Consider the following 20188-nt stretch of genomic DNA (forward strand, 5'->3'; position numbering starts at 1 on the left):
AACATAGTTTTGGAAGTCCTAGGCACGGCAATCAGAGAAGAAAAAGAAATAAAAGGAATACAAATTGGATAAGAAGAAGTCAAACTGTCTCTGTTTGCAGATGACATGTTACTATACATAGAGAATCCTAAAAATGCCACCAGAAAACTACTAGAGTTAATCAATGAATTTGTTAAAGTTGCAGGATACAAGATTAAGGCACAGAAATCTCTTGCATTCCTATACGCTAATGATGAAAAATCTGAAAGAGAAATTAAGGAAACACTCCCATTTACCAATGCCACAAAAAGAATAAAATACCTAGGTATAAACCTACCTAGGGAGAAAAAGACCTGTATGCAGACAACTATAAGACACTGATGAAAGAAATTAAAGATAATACCAACAGATGGAGAGATATACCATGTTCTTGGACTGGAAGAATCAACATTGTGAAAATGACTATACTACTGAAAGCAATCTACAGATTCAATGCAATCCCTATCAAATTACCAATGGCATTTTTTACGGAACTAGAACAAAAAATCTTAAAATTTGTATGGAGACGCAAAAGACCCCGAATAGCCAAAGTAGTCTTGAGGGAAAAAACCAAGCTGGAGGAATCAGACTCCCTGACTTCAGACTATAATATAAAGCTACCGTAACCAAGACAATATGGTACTGGCACAAAAACAGAAACATAGATCAATGGAACAAGATAGAAAGCCCAGAGATTAACCCACGCACCTATGGTAAACTAATCTATGACAAAGGAGGCAAGGATATACAATGGAGAAAAGACAGTCTCTTCAATAAGTGGTGCTGCGAAAACTGGACAGCTACATGTAATAGAATGAAATTAGAACACTCTCTGACACCATACACAAAAATAAACTCAAAATGGGTTCTAGACGTAAATGTAAGACCGGACACTATAAAACTCTTAGAGGAAAACATAGGAAGACCACTCTTTGACATAAATCACAACAAGATCTTTTTTGATCCACCTCCTAGAGTAGTAGAAATAAAAACAAAAATAAATAAATGGGACCTAATGAAACATAAAAGCTTTTGCAAAGCAAAGGAAACCATAAACAAGACGAAAAGAAACCCTCAGAATGGGAGAAAATATTTGCAAAGGAATCAACGGACAAAGGATTAATCTCCAAAATATAAAAACAACTCATGCAGCTCAATATTAAAGAAACAAACAACCCAACCAAAAAATGGACAGAAGACCTTAATAGACATTTCTCCAAAGAAGACATACACATGTCCAAGAAGCACAGGAAAAGCTGCTCAATATCACTAATTATTAGAGAAATGCAAATCAAAACTTCAGTGAGGTATCACCTCACACCAGTTAGAATGGGCTTCATCAGAAAATCTACAAACAAATGCTGGAGAGGGTGTGGAGAAAAGGGAACCCTCTTGCACTGTTGGTGGAAATGTAAATTGATACAGCCACTATGGAGAACAGTATGGAGGTTCCTTAAAAAACTAAAAATAGAATTACCATATGATCCAGCAATCCCACTATTGGGCATATACCCAGAGAAAACCATAATTCAAAAAGACACATGCACCCCAGTGTTCACTGCAGCACTATTTACAATAGCCAGGTCATGGAAGCAACCTAAATGCCCACTGACAGACGAATGAATAAAGAAGATGTGGTACATATATACAATGGAATATTACTCAGCCATAAAAAGGAACAAAACTGAGTTATTTTTTGAGACGTGGATGGATCTAGAGACAGTCATATAGAGTGAAGTAAGTCAGAATGAGAAAAACAAATATCGTATATTAACACATGTATGTCGAACCTAGAAAAATGGTACAGATGAACCGTTTTACAGGGCAGAAGTTGAGACACAGATGTAGAAAACAAACGTATGGACACCAAGGGGCGAAAGCTGCGGTGGGGTAGGGATGGTGGTGTGCTGAATTGGGCGATTGGGATTGACAAGTATACACTGATGTGTATAAAATTGATGACTAATAAGAACCTGCTATATAAAAAAAAAATAAAATTAAATTTAAAACTTTTTTAAAAAAAGAAAGATGATAATCATGAAAAATCCAAGAAAGATTACTTGAAAAGATGAAACAGATAAATCTCTATCAAGGCTAATGAATAAAAAATAAGAATAGACACAAACAATGAAAACAGGAATATAACCATAAACATAGTTAAAATATTTTTACGTGTATATGACTACTATGTAAACTCCGTGCCAATAAGTTTGAAAATATAAATGGATACTTTTCTTTAAAAATATGAATTGCCAACATTGACTCAAGAAGTATCTGAATTATGCTGAGTTTGCATGAAGCTAGACTTAAAAAGTACATACTATATGATTCAATGTATATGAAGCTCTAGGGAATTCCCTGGCAGTCCAGTGCTTAGGACTCCGTGCTTCCACCACAGGGGGTACGGGTTCGATCCCTAGTCAGGGAACTAAGATCCCACATTTCTGCATGCCGCACGGCACAGCCAAAAAAAAAAAGTATATGAAACTCTAGAATAAGCTAAACTAATCTACAGTGATAGAAATCAGACTGGTGGTTCTTCAGGCAGAGGCAGGGATGAAGGACTGCAACAGAATACAAGAGAACTTTCAGAAGTGACGGAAATGATCTATATGCTGATGGCGTGGTGATTATCAGGTATATATCTTTGTTAAAACTCTTAGAATCATACACTTAAAATACTTGCATTTATAAATATATATATAAATCACATCTCAATAAAGCGGAAAAAAGTTGAAAATAGGGCTTCCCTGGTGGCGCAGTGGTTGAGAATCTGCCTGCCAATGCAGGGGACACGGGTTCGAGCCCTGGTCTGGGAGGATCCCACATGCCGTGGAGCAACTGGTCCCACGAGCCACAACTACTGAGCCTGCGCGTCTGGAGCCTGTGCTCCGCAACAAGAGAGGCCGCACTAGTGAGAGGCCCGCGCACCGCGATGAAGAGTGGCCCCCACTTGCCACAACTAGAGAAAGCCCTCGCACAGAAACGAAGACCCAGCACAGCCAAAAATAAATAAATAAATAAATAAAAACTCTGCTTGAGCAAAACCAAGCTACTTCTCTCTTAAAAAAAAAAAACAGTTGAAAATAATAAAAAGTATGCAAAGATAAATACCTCAATTTTTATTACTATATTTCTATCAGTTATGAACTCCAAAACATCCACCAACAAGAAAAAAGTACAATAAAGATCTGTAATGACATGAATAGATATTCCTAATATTTTACTTTCAAAAAGGTGATTACTATAATAGGCATAATATGATCCTCATTTTTATTAATATATAATATGATTTAAAGTCACATGTATATTTTCTTAGAGCAAAGCGTGGAAGACATAACAACGTAAGTTGTGATTCTGGATTCAGGTAGAGTTGATACTTTTTCTTTTAGCCATTTTAAAATAATAAATGTGTATTACTTATAAAATAAATAATATACATTTTGTAAAATAAAAAAATTAATGATTAGTTTTAATCAGCTCATCACATTTGTATTAGCTTACCAGTGTCACAGAAATTATTCTAAGATCAACAAATAGTGATAGTTCTAAGATCAATAACAAGCATGATCTAATATTTCACAATGGTTTAAAATAATTTAAAAACAATGTTACGTTTTGAAAAAATTTCACAAATCCAAAATAGGAGAGTTCCGAAATGAATATGAGAGCTAGAGAACAGATGGATATATGAACTGAGAACTGACAGATTTCAGGAAAAAATTAGAAAAGAAAAACTATTTCAGAATTAAAGAATAAAGTAGAAAGAACACAAAAGTGAACAGATCTTGTAAAAAACATGGTAAGGGAAATAAATGATGAAAAACAGAAAAGTGAAAAAATATGATAAAAAGGATTTCAGAGGAAGTAATAGGCATTTACATATGGCATACGTATATGCAGAGGAGATGTAATACAGAGAGAGTAGAATGGAGTCCTTTGAAGAAAAACAAGCTCAGAAACAAAACAAACATTTAAAACCATAATTAAAGTTTTCTGAAAAAGAAGAAAACGAAGTTACAGAACAGTCAACACTAAGACATTGCCTAATGAAACTTTTGGACTTTCAAAATAAGGAAAAATATCCTTTAGTTATCCAAGCAAAATAATTCCAATTGATCTACATGGGAGAGAAATCATATTGGCAACAGAATTTTAACCAGCAACATTTTATACAACACCAAGATATTGTGGAGAGAAAATATGGGTCAAGGATTTTATATTCAACCAAACTGTCCTTGAAGCATGTAAGTACCACAAGTACAAGCATACAAAACTCAGGAAATATTGTTCCTTCCTAAGGAATCTCCTAGACAACACACTCCAACACATTTCAGACAACCATAAAATGATCTGAGAAGCTCTAATATTACAAAGAAAATATGAGAGAATAAAACACTAGACAATTCTTTCCCAAGGAATCTCCCGCAAAATATACTTCAGACAACCAAAAAATGATTTGAGAAGCTTCGCCATAAGAAAAATATGGGGGAATGGAAGAACTGGTAAATCCAACTTTCCATAGAACAATATATGCAGTTTCTGCAATAAATCAATGACATGAAACAAAGGGCAGGGAGGTGACTAACATAACAACCAAAGGTACTATTATTAACTTATTTTGATACTGATTCAAAAAAATTAACAATAAAAAGGCATTTTTAAACAATTAAGAAAACTGATTATGTATTAGTTATTGGATGTAATAGCAAATTATTATTAATTTTGTTAAGTACAACGATGTAAGAAAATGCCTGAATTTTTTTAGAGATACACACTTAAATGTTGTAAAGTGATACAGTTGCAATATTTAATACCGAAGAAAAAGAGAAAAAGGGATGAAGCTAATGTGCAAAAAAACTTGTTAACTACTGAATCTGGATCATAGGTATATGCAAGTTTACTGTATTATTCTACTTTTATGCATGTTTGAAATTTTTCATAATTAAAAAAATAAAACTAGAGATATATCATCCAGATAACACAGAGGCATACAAGACAACCATGACAAAGACAACTGCTTTCTCTATCTTTGTCTCTGTTCTCTCTCTCACACACACACACAATGCAGAGAATAGAGATACAAAAAGATAAAACACAGGAAGAAAAAAAAGTACCTAAAAATAGACAATTCCCTTATCTAGTATGAATTGATCTTCCTAAATTAAAAATATTAAAGTGTAGAAATGTGCTAAGGGACAGGAGAGGAGAAAGCAATGGACTGACTTGGAAATCATTTTGCAAATGTACCACATAGTATCTGTGCTTTTTGAGCAAATCATTTAACCTTCCTGAGCTTCAGTTCTACAAGGGGATAACAGATGTCCTATCTACCTCAGAGACACTGTAATGATCAAATGAGACCATACAGGAAACAATGCTTTGTATATTATAACCATGATATAAAAGTAAAAGAATATTAATAATTAGGTATTCATCTCTTGCCCAGATATATTTCAATTACTTAAAGTAAATATTTACTGCACATATCACCTTCTAATCCTTATTTTCTAGGTTAATAACATATCACATCACATTAACTTAATATTTAATGTTATACTCACTACTCCTGTGTAATAGCGTAGTCCAACTACATGACCTCTCAAAGTTCCAAATAAAACTGAATCTAGCTCTTCATCGCTCGTTAGGAAATCATCTGGAGGAATAATATCTTGGAATTCAAAACGAGGAAAGAAAGTTGGATATGAGAGGCGTGGAAAATTTCCATGGACTCCGTACTGGACAGTCTGCAAGTACTTCCAAACAGGATCTCTATTAAAAAAACAAAAAAAACCAAAAGACAACAACAACAAAAAAACCACACACACAGAAAAACAATACAATATTTAACCAAATATTTCTCAAAGACCATACTATATTTAAAGGCCAATTGTTTTCTCACATTTTACTTCAACAAATTAAATCTTATGTGGGAGGTGCTGTATAAAGATTAATCGCGTTCCTCTGGTTAAAGCAAGCACTGGAGTGGCGGAGGTTTCTAGAAACCCTACCTGTTCAATAATGTGTCTTCTACCCTCAGGTATTCAAAGTGAAAACCCCAATAAGGGTTCACAAATCTCTTTCCTAGTCTGCATCACCTACTTAAACTGAAATATATGTGATGTCTGTAACTAATTATACACCAAAATTTCAACAATACATCTTGAGCTAGAAGAGACTTGAAAATATTGAACTTTTTTACACGAAGCCATTTATAGCTTTACAAATAATACATCCAGCAACCACTACTTTAATTCCCTTCGAATAGAACCCTTATTTTATTCAGGTATCCAAACGGTGCCATCGTGGGAAGCTGACCTCAAGCCCCCAACTACCGTTGGTTTAAGGGTAACCTCAACCCCCCGATGGAGAATTGTTTCCGGAACGGGTATGTAAACCAATTTGTACAATGAAAAGTAAGAGGAAGTCGGCTGGGAGGCTTCCAGGAAGCTTCTACTTTGCTAAGAACGGAGAGAAGCTATTTCCCCTGCGTTCTCCTTGCACGTCACGCGTCCTGCTTTTGACTCCTCTGCAGATATGTATTTGCACGTCTGTGCATGCACATCAATTGTGAGGTGCTTGGGGACAGGGGCTGTCTTACACGGCCCTTTCGGCCGAGCGCAATGCCCGGCGCACAGTGGGTATCTCACGGGTATTTTGTGGAATAAAGCACAGGGCGAGAAGAGACCCCGGCTAAGGAGTGGAGCGTAGAGCCCCAGCCCTCCTACAGCCCTTGACAGATATTTCCCCAAGGCCCTGGCACGAGACTTGCCTGAGGAGCCTCCCCTCGCCAGCCACGACTCTGCATTTATTTCTCCCGCGGCTATAGGAGCCGCCAGCGGGATGAACACCAGCTGCGCAGCTTGCAAGGGGAAGGCGAAGGAAACGCGGGGAAGGTCAGGTTCATCTGGGGACGCGGCCACGCCGTTACCCCCGGCGCCCCACCCCCTCCGCCCCCTTCACCCCCTTCACCCCCTTCACCTCTTGAACATCCAGGACATGGCGCTGAGTGGGTGACGAGAGGAACTTAGGCGCCCGGGATCGTTCTCGAGCCGCCTGGATAAGCCTCCTTCCAGGCACCGGGGCCGAAAAGCCTGGGACAGGTTCCGAGGGCCGAAGCAAGAGCGAGCTTCAGCAAGGTAAGACGCCGCGAGCCGAGCCAGACGTCGACGCCGTCTCCTTCCCGCAGCAATGTGAGAGGCCAGCGACGCTTTGTGACTGGCACCCGGAACGCCCAATCCCGAGGAGGGGCCTACGGAGACCAACCAAGCAGAGCACAGAAGGGTGAGCAACTCCGCCCCGCTCAGCGATTCAAAGACGGGAGGAGGGGGTCCCGGCTGCAGGGGCGGTTCCATCCGGGTTCTTCACCGCCCCCAAAGCAGGGGCGAGGGAAAGCCACGCGGTTCGAGGAGCCCGGCTGCAGTGCTCAGGTTGTACACGTTCCTGTTTGATTCCCGGTCTCAAAGAAAGGGCGACGCCTCTCCTTTCCGCTGTTTCCGTCAGGCCCTAAGCCTCGGCCCCATTCTTCAGGTCCTACCACCATCCTACCTCTAATTTTCCCTTGATCTTATGTGACATGTAGTAGTGTCTTCCACTGCGTAAGCTCCTTTCCTTCGTTTATCTGCGGTGAATCCGGGTAGTTGCCCTCAAAATATGCATTTTAAGCCCCACGAGCGAATCAATGAGCCACACCGGGTACAGAGAGATTAATTGCAATTTAGATTTATGGCGTTCCCCCTCCATCTCTCCATCTCTCCCTCTCCCACCACCCCCCACCTTTTTTTTTTTTTTGTTAAATTTTCATTTCTAGGGCTTCCCTGGTGGCGCAGTGGTTGAGAGTCTGCCTGCTAATGCAGGGGACGCGGGTTCGAGCCCTGGTCTGGGAAGATCCCACATGCCGCGGAGCAACTAAGCCCGTGTGCCACAACTACTGAGCCTGCGCATCTGGAGCCTGTGCCCCGCAACGGGAGGGGCCGCGATAGTGAAAGGCCCGCGCACCGCGATGAAGAGGGGCCCCCGCTTGCCGCAACTGGAGAAAGCCCTCGCACGAACCGAAGACCCAATACAGCCAAAAATAAATAAATAAATGTATAACAAAAAAAATTTTTCATTTCTACTAGAGGAAAGCCATAAAAGGTGATGAGAGCACAAGAACCTTGTTGGTGGCTGCTGGAATTGGCCCAGCCCCCCCTGAGGGTACGTGGCTGTCCCTGCAGGGTGGGAAAAAGCTGGTTTTCCTCGGGGAACTGTAGGGGTCGCTCCCAAGTGCTCCGTGGACGGCTTTTGAGAATCTGAGGAGACTTAGGAGAATTCAGCTTTGAGTGGGTGGGCCAGTAAGCCGGTTGCAGCCAAGGTGCTGGCAGGGCTGGCCTCTATGCCTTGGGAGCCTTGTATAATACCTGGTGCAGCAACAGCACCGGGGTGAGAAGCTGGTGGTGGCCCTGACCTGTGCTTAGGGCTAGGTGTAACTGTCAAGAGATGTGCAGGATCAAAGAGGAAATGTATTTGAGAAAGTGATTAGTATTGACCCTTGCCCTTCAAAGAGTGGTCCATTTCACACTTCCATCAGCAGAGTAAGAGAGATGGTCAATGAAACAGTTTTTCAGGAGGCATTTGTTCATTATCTTAACTATTCGATCTGTAAATATGAACCTGCAGTAGAATGAGAAATAGAATTTGCAGCAACTTATTACTTCATCTCACTAAACAGAAGGAAGATGAAGGGAGTGGCATTTCAAATTATTTTAGTTATTTTTAAAGTAAATTTATTTATTTATTTTTGGCTGCGTTGGGTCTTTGATGCTGCACGCGGGCTCTCTCTAGAACGCAGGCTCAGTAGTTGTGGCGCGTGGGCTTAGTTGCTCTGCAGCATGTGGTATCTTCCCAGACCAGGGCTCGAACCCTGGACACCCTGGTGTCCCCTGCATTGGCAGGTGGATTCTTAACCACTGCACCACCAGGGAAGCCCTATTTTAGTTATTTTACTTTCTTCTGGAAGTATTATGAGGCAAATGGCAGTATAGTTCAATTTTGAATGTGCCAGATCTAAATAAGTTCTTGAAAAATATGCCAGAAAATGCCCAAATTGAAAATGTTTTGTGTGTAAAGTTAATAAAGAAGTTATGCTCGTCAGACTGAAAGATAAATTTCAAATCTGGCAATACCTATCAGGTAAACCTGACCCTTTCAAGACTTGAAACCTATGAATAATGACTATCCCATGGTTAAAGAATGTGGATTGAATGAAGTAAAAATTTGTTATTTTAAGTCAACATTTTTGTCCATATTGTCACTATTTTACATCTCAGATCTAGCAGCTGAACTTAAACTTGAATACTTTCATTTAATTGTTTATTATTTTTAGTTTTAAAAAAGTGCAATTTGTACTAGTTTGATTAAAATGCTACAACAGTTATGAATTCAGATGGGAAAATGTTTTCTGAAAAATGAACATTTGTAACTGGAAAAAAGAGAATGGGAACTGTACAGTGGCTTGTGTGTTGGACTGATGTGTAAGGAGGAGAGTGTCACAAAGAGGATAGTGAGGAAGATAAGGGCCAGATTACATAGAAGTTTATGGTCTGTGGTAGAGTTTGTATTTTATGTTCAATGCAATAGAAATCCATGAAATGTTTTAAGCAGGAGAATGACAATATCTAGATTAGGCTTTAAAAAAATTCACTCTGTCAGCTCTGTGAGAATGGATTATAGGGAACAAGAACAGAAATGGAGAAACTGGTTAGTTGATAATTAGAAAACGATTGTGTCCAGGTAAGAGATGATGATAGCTTGGAACGGGGAGGTGATGAAGCTAACACGACCAAAAGTGTTTACTGATGGATTTGGATATGGGAGCTGAGGGAGGGGAAGGAATAAAAAATTCCTCCAGCCAGCCACCCAACTCCTAGTCATAAGCATGCTTTCTCGTCCTCTACCCCCCTTTATGCAAATTAAACATGTCATTCCCCTGTTTGATGCTGTGAGCATGCAATCAAAAGAATGGCATGGGGACTTCCCTGGCAGTCCAGTGGTTAAGATTCCATTCTTCCACTGCAGGGGGCACATGTTCGATCCCTGCTCAGGGAACTAAGATCCCACATGCCTTGCGGCATGGCCAAAAAAATAAAAGATAATAAAATAAAATTTAAAAATTTAAAAAACACAAAAGAATGGCATGTATGGCTTTTTATAATCTGTCTCCTACTTCCCACTCCTGTCACTTCCCAACCCACCCTGCCTATAATGGCCTTCACATACATAACCATAAGGCCATTCTCACACCCAACAAAATTAATAATCCTTGATGTCTTCTAATAACTAGTTCATAGTCCAATTTTCACAATTGTCTCAAAAAATGTTAATAGTTTGTTAACAAAAATAGAATTTTGAAGCCCTTGGCAAAGAAAATAACTTGAGTCTGACTTTCCAAAAGTCAGGCTTCAATACAAAAACTTCCAAGTTTATGTCATAACTAATAGATTCTGGAAGAATGTATGTTGTAAGAACTTGCTATTTTTTCACTTCATTCACCCACAAGGAGATAGAGACAAAGTTCAATGGAAGAGGAGAATTTTTGGGAATGACATAGGAGAGTTCAGAGAAAATCTCTAAGTGAATCTTAGGGAAAGGGCCTGGGATGCCTGGGCCAAGTGCCACAGAACGAGGGATGATAGCCTAGCAAAGTTCCTGGAGATCCTATGAGAAAAGGAAACTGTGACTCATTTTCCAGAGAGTAGCCTCAAGATTCTGCAGATCTTAGAGAAAGCCTCAGAGATCAGAAGTGTGCCAGGGCAGAAAAGGAATAAAGGCTAATGACGTGATTCTGTTAAGGGGCCCAAAGGCCGTCCTGCAAATCCTACTGGAGTCTCTGGTGAGTCTCCAGGATCACGGTTCTAGCAAGCAAAAGCAGCAGGCTGGTGCCTAAAGATGAGGTGGGATGAGTTATACCAGCAGTGGGTGGCCACAGAAGATGAATGAAGTCCAAACATAAGCCCCCTAGAGGGTTAGAGAAAGGAGACTGAATGTGAAACCTGAATTTAATTGACTTTAAGTCTTAAAATGACTTAACTACCTGGAAGTGGCTAAATTAAGTTACCTCCCTTTAGGCAAACTGAAGGATTAAGACAAATTAAGTTCAATAAAAAATTATCAAGTTTTGTCCTTGCAAACAGTCAGTAATTGAAATTAATACATGCTATACATCCATATACACACACACATCTCAATGAATTTATATCTAGATATTTATAGCAGATACCTCTAGCTGGTTGATAAGGGGATTTACATTTTCTTCTTTTTGCTTATATGAATGTAAAATAGTCTCTGTATTTAACATGTATTGCTTTTTTGCTGTAAGAAAATAATAAAAGATACAAACTAAATGTCATAAAGAAATTATAGTTTTTCAACTTTGTTTTAATTCATTTCAGACTTATAGAAAGGTTGCAAAATTAGTACAAAAAGTTACCTCATATCTCTTACCCCATTAATTTTAACATACATAATCACAGTACAATGATCAAAATCAGGAAATTAACATTGGTACAATAATATTTCTGAACCATTTTTTAAAATAAGACAAGGCAGAGGAAATGATAGAAAATAAAATCTTCTGTGACTTAGTTATTTACAACTGAATTTTCTTACACTTAATCAGGACTGCTACAGATTTGGGGGCAGATTCATGGGTAGAACAACAGCTGATGGGGTAGAGGAAGTAATGTAAAATGAATGCCAAGTAAATTATTAATTAAATAATGTAATGAATATCTAGTGCCTGCCTTGAAGTAAGCACTCAATAAATGCTCTTATTATTACTATTATTGTTGTAATAGAGTGATTATCTAATGAGTCTTCCAGCACTTAACAAGGAATATAGTTGATTGTGGCTGATCTCCTGGTGCTCATCAGCAAGTTGTTCCTAAATACCAGAATAACACTGTTTCCAGAAGCCAGTCCTTTTCCGAGTTGCAAGTCCTTGAAACAGGCTGAAATGTTTCATCAAGAACCAGAAGACACTCTGATTCCCAACTCCCACTCTGAGAAATCTGTGGTGTTCCAGATAACAGAGGCCTTTCCCAGGAGATAACTGTTTCCTCCTCCTTTAGGGCCTTGGCTCACTTTGTGCTCCTACGTGGCTGAAGACCAGAGTTGCCGAAGAATTAGGCCTGCCTGGGATCTGTCCCCTCCTTTGCCTCGTGCCCAGGATCTTTGTCTCAGCTTCAGGAAAGCACCACTCTGGACTGTTAAAAAGAAAAACGTAATCCAAAAATGGTGTCACTCATGCTAAAAGCCCATGATACCAAACCTAGTTTTAATACCTGATCTAATGGCAGTTTCAACCTCTCCCAGAAATGTCATCTTAATCCACCCATCTGGAATTTTGTGGTCAAGCACCAGTAAAGTAATCTGTCACTTGGGCCCTCTCAATCCCCCAGAGGAAGAAGAGGCAATCTGCATGATAAAACCCTTGCTGTTCCCTACCCTACCCACCCTACCCCACCCCAAAAAAGAAGATGTCCTGGCCTAAAAATAATCTTTTCTTTTGCTACTAGCTCTCTTGCCACCTCACCCTTCTTCCACTCCACACATTAAACACCATGCAAACAAAAAAATAAAAGTCCACATCAGACTAAAAATCTTACTGTAATACAACTGCATAACTAGGATGTTGTTATCCTAGTAGGATTACATAATATATAAATAGCTACCTATTTACCAATATTCCCATTCAAAGAGGAAGGGAAGAATTACACATATTACTGTTTTAGATTTCTATCCTTGAGGTGGTTGGAAGTCCCAAAACAAACACAACAAAATTACACATTTTTCTTCATCATCACTGAGGATTAATTATCCCAAAAGGCCTATAATCTAAATCCTCATTTCCTGATTCCCAGACTAGTGTAATGTTTTCCCCCAGATTACACAATTTAATCTAATAATTGAAAATATACACAAAGAGATTAAAAGCACACGAAAATTAAAAGTTTCTAAAAAATGCCAAAAATAAAAAAGGAATTCATAAGTGGCATCACACTACAGACTAAACTTAGCTAAAGACACATAATTGTTTTTCTTAAACTACAGGTATTTGAGAAAGTACTTGAGAAATTAACAGTTTATAAAAATAAGGTAAAAATTTCAGGTGGGAGTAGTGACTGTTCTTAGGCTGAATCATACATGAGGTAAATTTTCAAGCCGTTTCAGTTTGCTTTTTTCCTCATGCTGGCTTCAAAGTCATCCCTGGGGGACAAAATTATTCTCAGTTAAGAACCACTACCACCTACACATGACTTTAAATTCTATCTGTATGCTGATCACTCCCAAATGTGTATCTCTAACCGCAGCTTCTTCTATGAGCTCCAGACTCATATGTAACAGACATCTTAAATTTACAAACCTGACACAGGACTCTATTTTTTTTTTGGCCGCAACAGGCGGCTTGTGGGATCTTAGTTCCCCGACCGGGGATTGAACCCAGGCCTTCAGCAGTGAGAGCACAGAGTCCTAACCACTAGTCCGCCAGGGAATTCCCTGAAACAGGACTATTAGTTCCACCTCTCCCCTTCCTCAACGTGCTTATTCTTCTGGTTTCCCCCATTTCAGTAAACAGCATGTAAAAAAACTTGTACTCATCCTTGAATCTTCTCTTGCTCTCACACCACACATTTTATCCCTCCTATTAGATCTATCTCCAAAATATAACACAAATGTACCTAATTCTCTATTATCACCCTATCCAAACCACTATGTTTTCTCACCTGAACTGCAATATTGCCATGGTCTGAATGAACTCCTTCCTACCTTTTGTTTTCCTCATCTAACCCTACTCCTAGTTCCATTCTTCATTCAGCAGCCAGAGAGATCTTTTTATAATGTAAATTATATCATATCATCCTCCTGCTAAAAATGGTCCAATAAATTATCTTTGCCTTAAAATGAAATCCAAATTCTTCCACAGTACATTAGTATCTAGCCCTGCCTCTCTCTTTTTTTATCTCATTTCATTCCACATTTCCCTGGACTCCCGATGTTCTAGGAATACCGGCCCTCTTTCTGTTTTTATGGCATAGGTACTTCCAAGCTTGTTCAGGCCTCCAAGATTGTTCAGGCCTCCAGGCTTCTGAAATTCCTATTCCCTTTGTGTGGACCCTCAGACCTTTCCATGCTGGGCTCTTTCTCATGTTTCAGGTCTCAGCTCAAAAGCCACCTCCTGGGCTTCCCTGGTGACGCAGTGGTTGAGAATCTGCCTGCCAATGCAGGGGACATGGGTTCAAGCCCTGATCTGGGAAGATCCCACATGCCGCGGAGCAACTAGGCCTGTGAGCCACAATTACTGAGCCTGTGCGTCTGGAGCTTGTGCTCCTCAACAAGAGAGGCCGCGATGGTGAGAGGCCCGTGCACTGCGATGAAGAGTGGCCCCCGCTTGCCACAACTAGAGAAAGCCCTCGCACAGAAACGAAGACCCAACACAGCCAAAATAAATAAATTAATTAATTAAAAGAAAAAAAAACCCACCTCCTCAGAAAGGCCTTCCTTGACTAAATGAGTAATAATGACTAAAATACTCATTGCTCACTTACCCTCTGTCCCAGGGGTTAGCAAACTTTTTCCGTAAAAGGCTAGCGAATAAATATGTTCAGCTTTGTCTACACAACTCTGCTGCAGTAACAGAAAAGCAACCATGGACAGTACTTAAATGAATGGGAGTGGCTGTGTCCCAATAAAACTTTATTTACAAAATGGACAGCAGGCCATAGTTTGCTTGCCCTTACTCTATCACATTATCCTGCTATATCATCTTCATAGAACTTACAACTAACTGGAATTACCCTGTTCGTTTTCTTGATTACTTCCTGTCTCCTTTCCCTAGATAAGCTCCGCCAAAAAAAGGACCTTATGTTGTTCACAGTTTATATCCTGCAGTACCTAGAAGAGAGTCTAGGTGCTCAGTAATTTTGTTGATTGAATCCATGAAGTAAATTAACTTCCCCTGCACTTGATATAATTAATGAAATCACTTAAAAACCAGACTCGATTCTACATAAAAGATGCTTTCTCTTGTAGATGCTTACATTAACACAATTGAAAGAAGATAATTGGTAACCCCCAAAAACTTCTCAGAAACTTATCCAAAACTTTTTTTAGATATCTCAGATAATTTATCCAAATCACTCCTGCTTCCAATCAGATCTTTTTCTCTACTTTTATACAAATTACACCTATATTTTTACTTTTAAAGAAAATAGTCATACAAATCTGACAACCTTGACAAAAGTTATATGCCTAGAGGAGAGCAAGGGAGGTCTCCTTCACCAGAGAACCTTTGAGATAAATTACATCTCCTTCTCATCCCATAACCAGTTAGTCTCCCAATTCATATCCTTCTTTCCTCCTTCTGCCATTCCTTAGGCTTTGGCACTTAGAATTTGTACATTTCTTGCATAGACCAACTACAGTCAGCTTTCTGCTCATTCTGTAGTTTTTATGGAGGTGCTACTGATGCTTTTAAGTTTCTTGGGGGCATTTTTAGTCCTCCTCAAAGTGTTCCTCAAAGCGGTCCATGTAACATGGAAATTTTGAATAGAAGATCCCTGCGTAATTAGCGGTTAGTGTTCAGACTTAAAAGTTTCACATTATCTTTTGGGTAGAGGAAGTTGTGAGGTGGTTTTTGGAATTTAGATCTAAAGTTCATTCCACTTGTCTTCCAAATGAAAATTTATACAACTCTTAAAATAGGCATTGAATGTTACTGTATTTTTATCTCCTGAAGCTGGAGGTAGGAAAACCTGAGAATACATGCTATAAGAAATAAGGGCTACACTTAGCCTATTCAAAAAATATTAAGTCAGAGGCATAATGGATGGTTAAAGTATGATTCTTCTAGGATTTGTCAAAATTAGAGAGGTCTCTTCTCTCCAGGCGAGAACATATCTTAATTTCCCCCTCAGGCCTCTCTATTTTATTGCATTAGCTAAGACAGCACTGACTACTGTTTGTATTCAGTTTTTCATTTAGTAATTTGAAAAATATTTATTGGTCACCTCCTATGTGACAGAGCCTTCTACCAGACACTGGAGGTGTTAAGTAGCTGACAATCTAGTTTATGTGTGGAGGTCATTGTACCGTCACACTGATTCAATTCCCATCTGCTTGTCACAGGAAAATAGACTGGGCTGCCCTATTGATCAGTCATTGGGAAGAAGAACAGTTTAGAAGAATAAACGTCCTGGGGCCATAAGGGCCTCCCAAGTGTTAGCTATATGGGAGGTTCTGCTGAATGACAACCCCCTCTCCCTCCATTGCCCAGTGCAGCCTCTATCTGTCCTTTCCCTGATACCGCCGATACTTGTAAGGAAGCAGCTTGGACCCGTGGATAGGTCTGAGAAACAAACAGTAACAAAGGCCGCCTCTATTTGGGAAGATTTCTCCAGGTGTGGAAATCCCTCAGGAACCTAAAAACCTCATACAATCCCTAGAGAAAAACCATCCCTCTACCACCATCTCCTCCAAGCCAATAGGCTAAGGTTTGCCCTGCTATAGGCCCCCTTCAGTTACCTCACATCTGGGAACCAGTCCAGAGGGAGATGGAGACTTAGGGCTTCTTCTGAAATGGAAGTCCCCCGCTCTCTGCTCAACTTGAGGTCTCCTCTGTACTCTTCTCTACTTCTGATGGGAATAAAACCATTAGACTAGTTTTCACTTCTCTGTCCCTGTGGGTAAACTAGGTCCCTTCTATCTTCCTCCTGCCAAGGACCTGTGTTACAAGCCCTGTGGAGCCTCTCCTCAGCCTGGCCAACAAGAATCTGCCTAACAGGGAAGGCCCTTGCCTGCCCTGGCTCAGCCTGGCATTGTCTGTGGCCCCAGCCTGCCTCTGGGAGAGCATGAGAAGAAAACAACTTTTTGGTTTCCCTGTCATTTCCCAGTTTGTCCCCCACCTCCACTCCAAATATGTATGCTGACAGTTCTGTGGTTAGATGGAAGCTGTGTTTGTTAATTTCTTCACCATAACCTCCATCTGGTTAAATCCACACAAATAAATCCTGATCTCCCGCATCCCCACCTCACCACCATACTTGCATTTCCAAATCTTGAAAGATGTGTTATCTCAACCCTTCTTTCCACTTCTCCTTAAACTGTCATATTGGGTTCCTCTCTTCTAAGGAGGCATCTCTTATCTCCAGGTGCCATCATCCATGGACAGACACACTAGAAATCCTTTAGTATTTAAGAGTCATGTTTAAAGTGTCACATCCTCCTTACAAAGTCACTCCCTAAGCAGTTGCCTTTTGGAAGCTAAACCAAGAGAGGTTAAATGACTTGCTCAAGAGCACACGGTGAGGGACTTCCCTGGCGGTCCAGTGGTTAAGAATCCACCTTCCAATGCAGGGAACGTGGGTTCAATCCCTGATTGGGGAACTAAGATCCCACATGCCTCAGGGCAACTAAGCCTGTGCGCTGCAGCTACTGAGTCTGTGCGCTCTGGAGCCTGCGTGCCGCAACTACTGAGCCTGCGTGCCGCAACTACTGAGCCTGCGTGCCGCAACTACTGAGCCTGCGTGCCACAACTACTGAGCCTGCGTGCTCTGGAGCCTGCACCACAACTAGAGAGAAGCCTGTGCGCTGCAGCAAAAGATCCCACGGGCCGCAACAAAGATCCTGAGTGCCGCAACTGAGACCCGATGCAGCCAAATAAATTTTTTAAAAAAAGAGAGAAGCACGTTGAGGCTACAGCCAAGTTTCCAAAAAAAAAAAACAAAAACAAAAACAAAAAAACAGCACATGGTGAAAAGGAATAGACCCTGCTGTGTGTTAAGGGGAGGGGTGAGGAGCTTAGATCCCAGAAAGGGACATAAGTTTGAGTTTTTGTGTCCTCCCTGTTTAACACAACATGTGCATTTGTGTAAATGTTATGTCTGTTTATCAGGAAAATTGTGAGTCCACATGCACATGTTGTACAAATGGCTAGGAATCTCCTTTAAGTTTACGTTTACAATGAGATTACTTATAAATAAGGACATCTTTGAATAAGAATGTTTGGGTACACGTGTGTGAATTTCCCTATCATGAAACTGGCACCTTGATATCCCACGACTGCCCAAAGGAATCCATCATCCCCCATACATCAATAACCATTCTTTTTCTAGCCCATCTCCTACATATATCTCATTGCCATAATATCATCTATCTATCTCCATTGCTCCTACTCTAGCCCAGACCATTATCATTTCTTCCCATGAATTCCTGACTCCAACTTCAACCCCTCCAATAGGCTTCACAGTGGTGCCCAGTTTTTCTAATATCCGATTCAGAGCAGGTAAGGTCTCTACTTATAGCTCTAATGTCTCCACGCTGCCCTGAGGATAACAGTCAAGTTGCTCAATTCTGCTTTACGTGGTCCTTCTCCCCCCCGCCCGTCCTTACCTTCATCTCTCTCCCTACAAAATGGTGACGTTCTGTTGATCACTTCCGCTCTGTTCTTTGGCCCTCTGGGCGATTCCTCCACCAGGGACCTTGGCGCTGGCTGTAACGGAGCAGGACCCTATGGGGCTTTCCCGGGACAGGCCTTCCCCCGTATCCTCTGCTGTGGCTCCTCTCTGAAAGGCCTAGATAATAGTATTTGATGCACATTTCCTGAGTGGTTTTGCAGACGTGAAACCCCACCACCGCCACCGAATGGAAGAACTACTTGATGACCAAGAGCACAGATCCCCAGGCCTCCTGGAGCCTAAGGACTGATAATGTTAACCCCTGTGACACCACTCTGCTGCCTCACCATCAGCCAATCAGAGAACTGTGCACAAGCTGATCACGTGCCCTGCGACCACCCACCCCTCTCCTGGCCTTTAAAATGCTTTGCCGAAACCCTTCAGCGAGGCTTTTCAGGGCCTGAGCCACCTCTCCTCCTTGCCTGGCCTTGCAATAAACCTTTCTCTGCTCCACACTACGACGTTTCAATTTGTTTGGCCTCACTGTGCGTGGGACACACGAACTTGTGTTAATATGGCCGCATGCCTTGCCGATTGGGCCTTCAGGTTTCAGGTAGAACCTCAATTGCCCAAGGAAACCTTCCCCACCCACATGCTTCCGCCCAACGCAGCAATTAAAACGCGTGCTCTTTGACTTACACAGTTTCGTTAGTTTGCCTGTTACCTCTTTCCAGATTGTGAGCTTTGGAAGGACTAAATCCTAACCTGTAGGAAAGTCAGATACGGCCTCCGTAAAGAGGCAGAGGGAGGAGCAAGAGCCGCGCATGCCCACCGGCTTGCCTTCAGGCTGCACCAATCCAAGCCTCAGGGGACGACCTCACCACCTACCGCCAGCGAGATCTAACACCAGGCTGCAAAGTGCAGTGACTCGCAGGAGTTGGGCAGGCTATCCAGAGCCGGAAAACTACTGTTCCCAGAATCCTCTGGGAGTGCATCTTCTTCATCCAGAGTTATATTTCCCAGACTTCCCCGCAGGGTTTCGCTCAGAGTTGAAAGTTCGTTAGGTCATGGTGTATTAGAAGGTCCGGGAAACGGAGATGGGAGAGGGAGTACAAGAGGTGGGGATTGCCACAGCTGCGCCTGAAGCTGCCTGGTGCCTGGCGGAGGCATGGGTAGAAGACCTGGGGTTTTTCTCCAACTCACGCTGGCCTGAAAGGTTTTATTGGTTCCCAAGGGTCCCAGTGCCCTGGGTATCATGCCTTGGTGGCCACTGGGCATCTGTTGCAGCAGGAGAGGTAGAAGCAGTGGTGCTGCTGGCTGTTCTCAGTCTCCAAGGAAGCTACCTGAATGGGGCTCCAGATTCCCCTTCTCCCTTGCTCTTGTCTTCAGTCACAAATTCCACTCCATCTCTGCTTCAGGGGCTCAACTCTGCCAGTGTGGGTGCAAGGATCCACCCTACCCCCACTCTCCAGTCCCTAAATCTTCAGCCTCTACGGATATACTAGCTTCTTCCTTCAGACGCTACGACCCCATACTTTGCCTTTGTACTTACCTCAGCATCACTCCATATTACCTCATAGTGAGAATGTCACACCTCTAGGGTCTCATTAGAGCTGGGGCTCTAATGAGAGATTAGATTAGCCAGGCGTTTTCAGCAGCCTGCCTGGAGAGGACAGTTCTGTACTTGGGCCTCAGTTTCCCCACCTGATATGAAGCCTCTTGGATTCAAGAGAGAGAGA

The 20188-nt window shown here is 41.4% G+C and overlaps 1 protein-coding gene across 2 annotated transcripts in view; it reads right to left on the bottom strand.

Annotated features, from left to right (window-relative positions):
• HLTF (helicase like transcription factor) overlaps nt 1-7265 on the bottom strand; it is a 69186-nt gene extending 61921 nt beyond the window's left edge. Inside the window, exons 1-2 of one of the 2 annotated variants that reach the window (XM_036850311.1) lie at nt 7000-7265; nt 5583-5790 (exon numbers count right to left, since the gene is read on the bottom strand). In XM_036850311.1, the coding sequence (XP_036706206.1) occupies nt 5583-5790; nt 7000-7019 (228 nt within the window). In that variant the 5' untranslated portion in view covers nt 7020-7265. The remainder of the gene's footprint in view (nt 1-5582; nt 5791-6999) is intronic. The other variant, XM_036850310.1, reaches the window with a different exon arrangement.
• Between the last annotated feature and the right edge of the window lie 12923 nt (nt 7266-20188).

This window comes from Balaenoptera musculus, chromosome 4, assembly GCF_009873245.2.
Source record: "Balaenoptera musculus isolate JJ_BM4_2016_0621 chromosome 4, mBalMus1.pri.v3, whole genome shotgun sequence".
NCBI classification, from domain to species: Eukaryota; Metazoa; Chordata; class Mammalia; order Artiodactyla; family Balaenopteridae; genus Balaenoptera; species Balaenoptera musculus.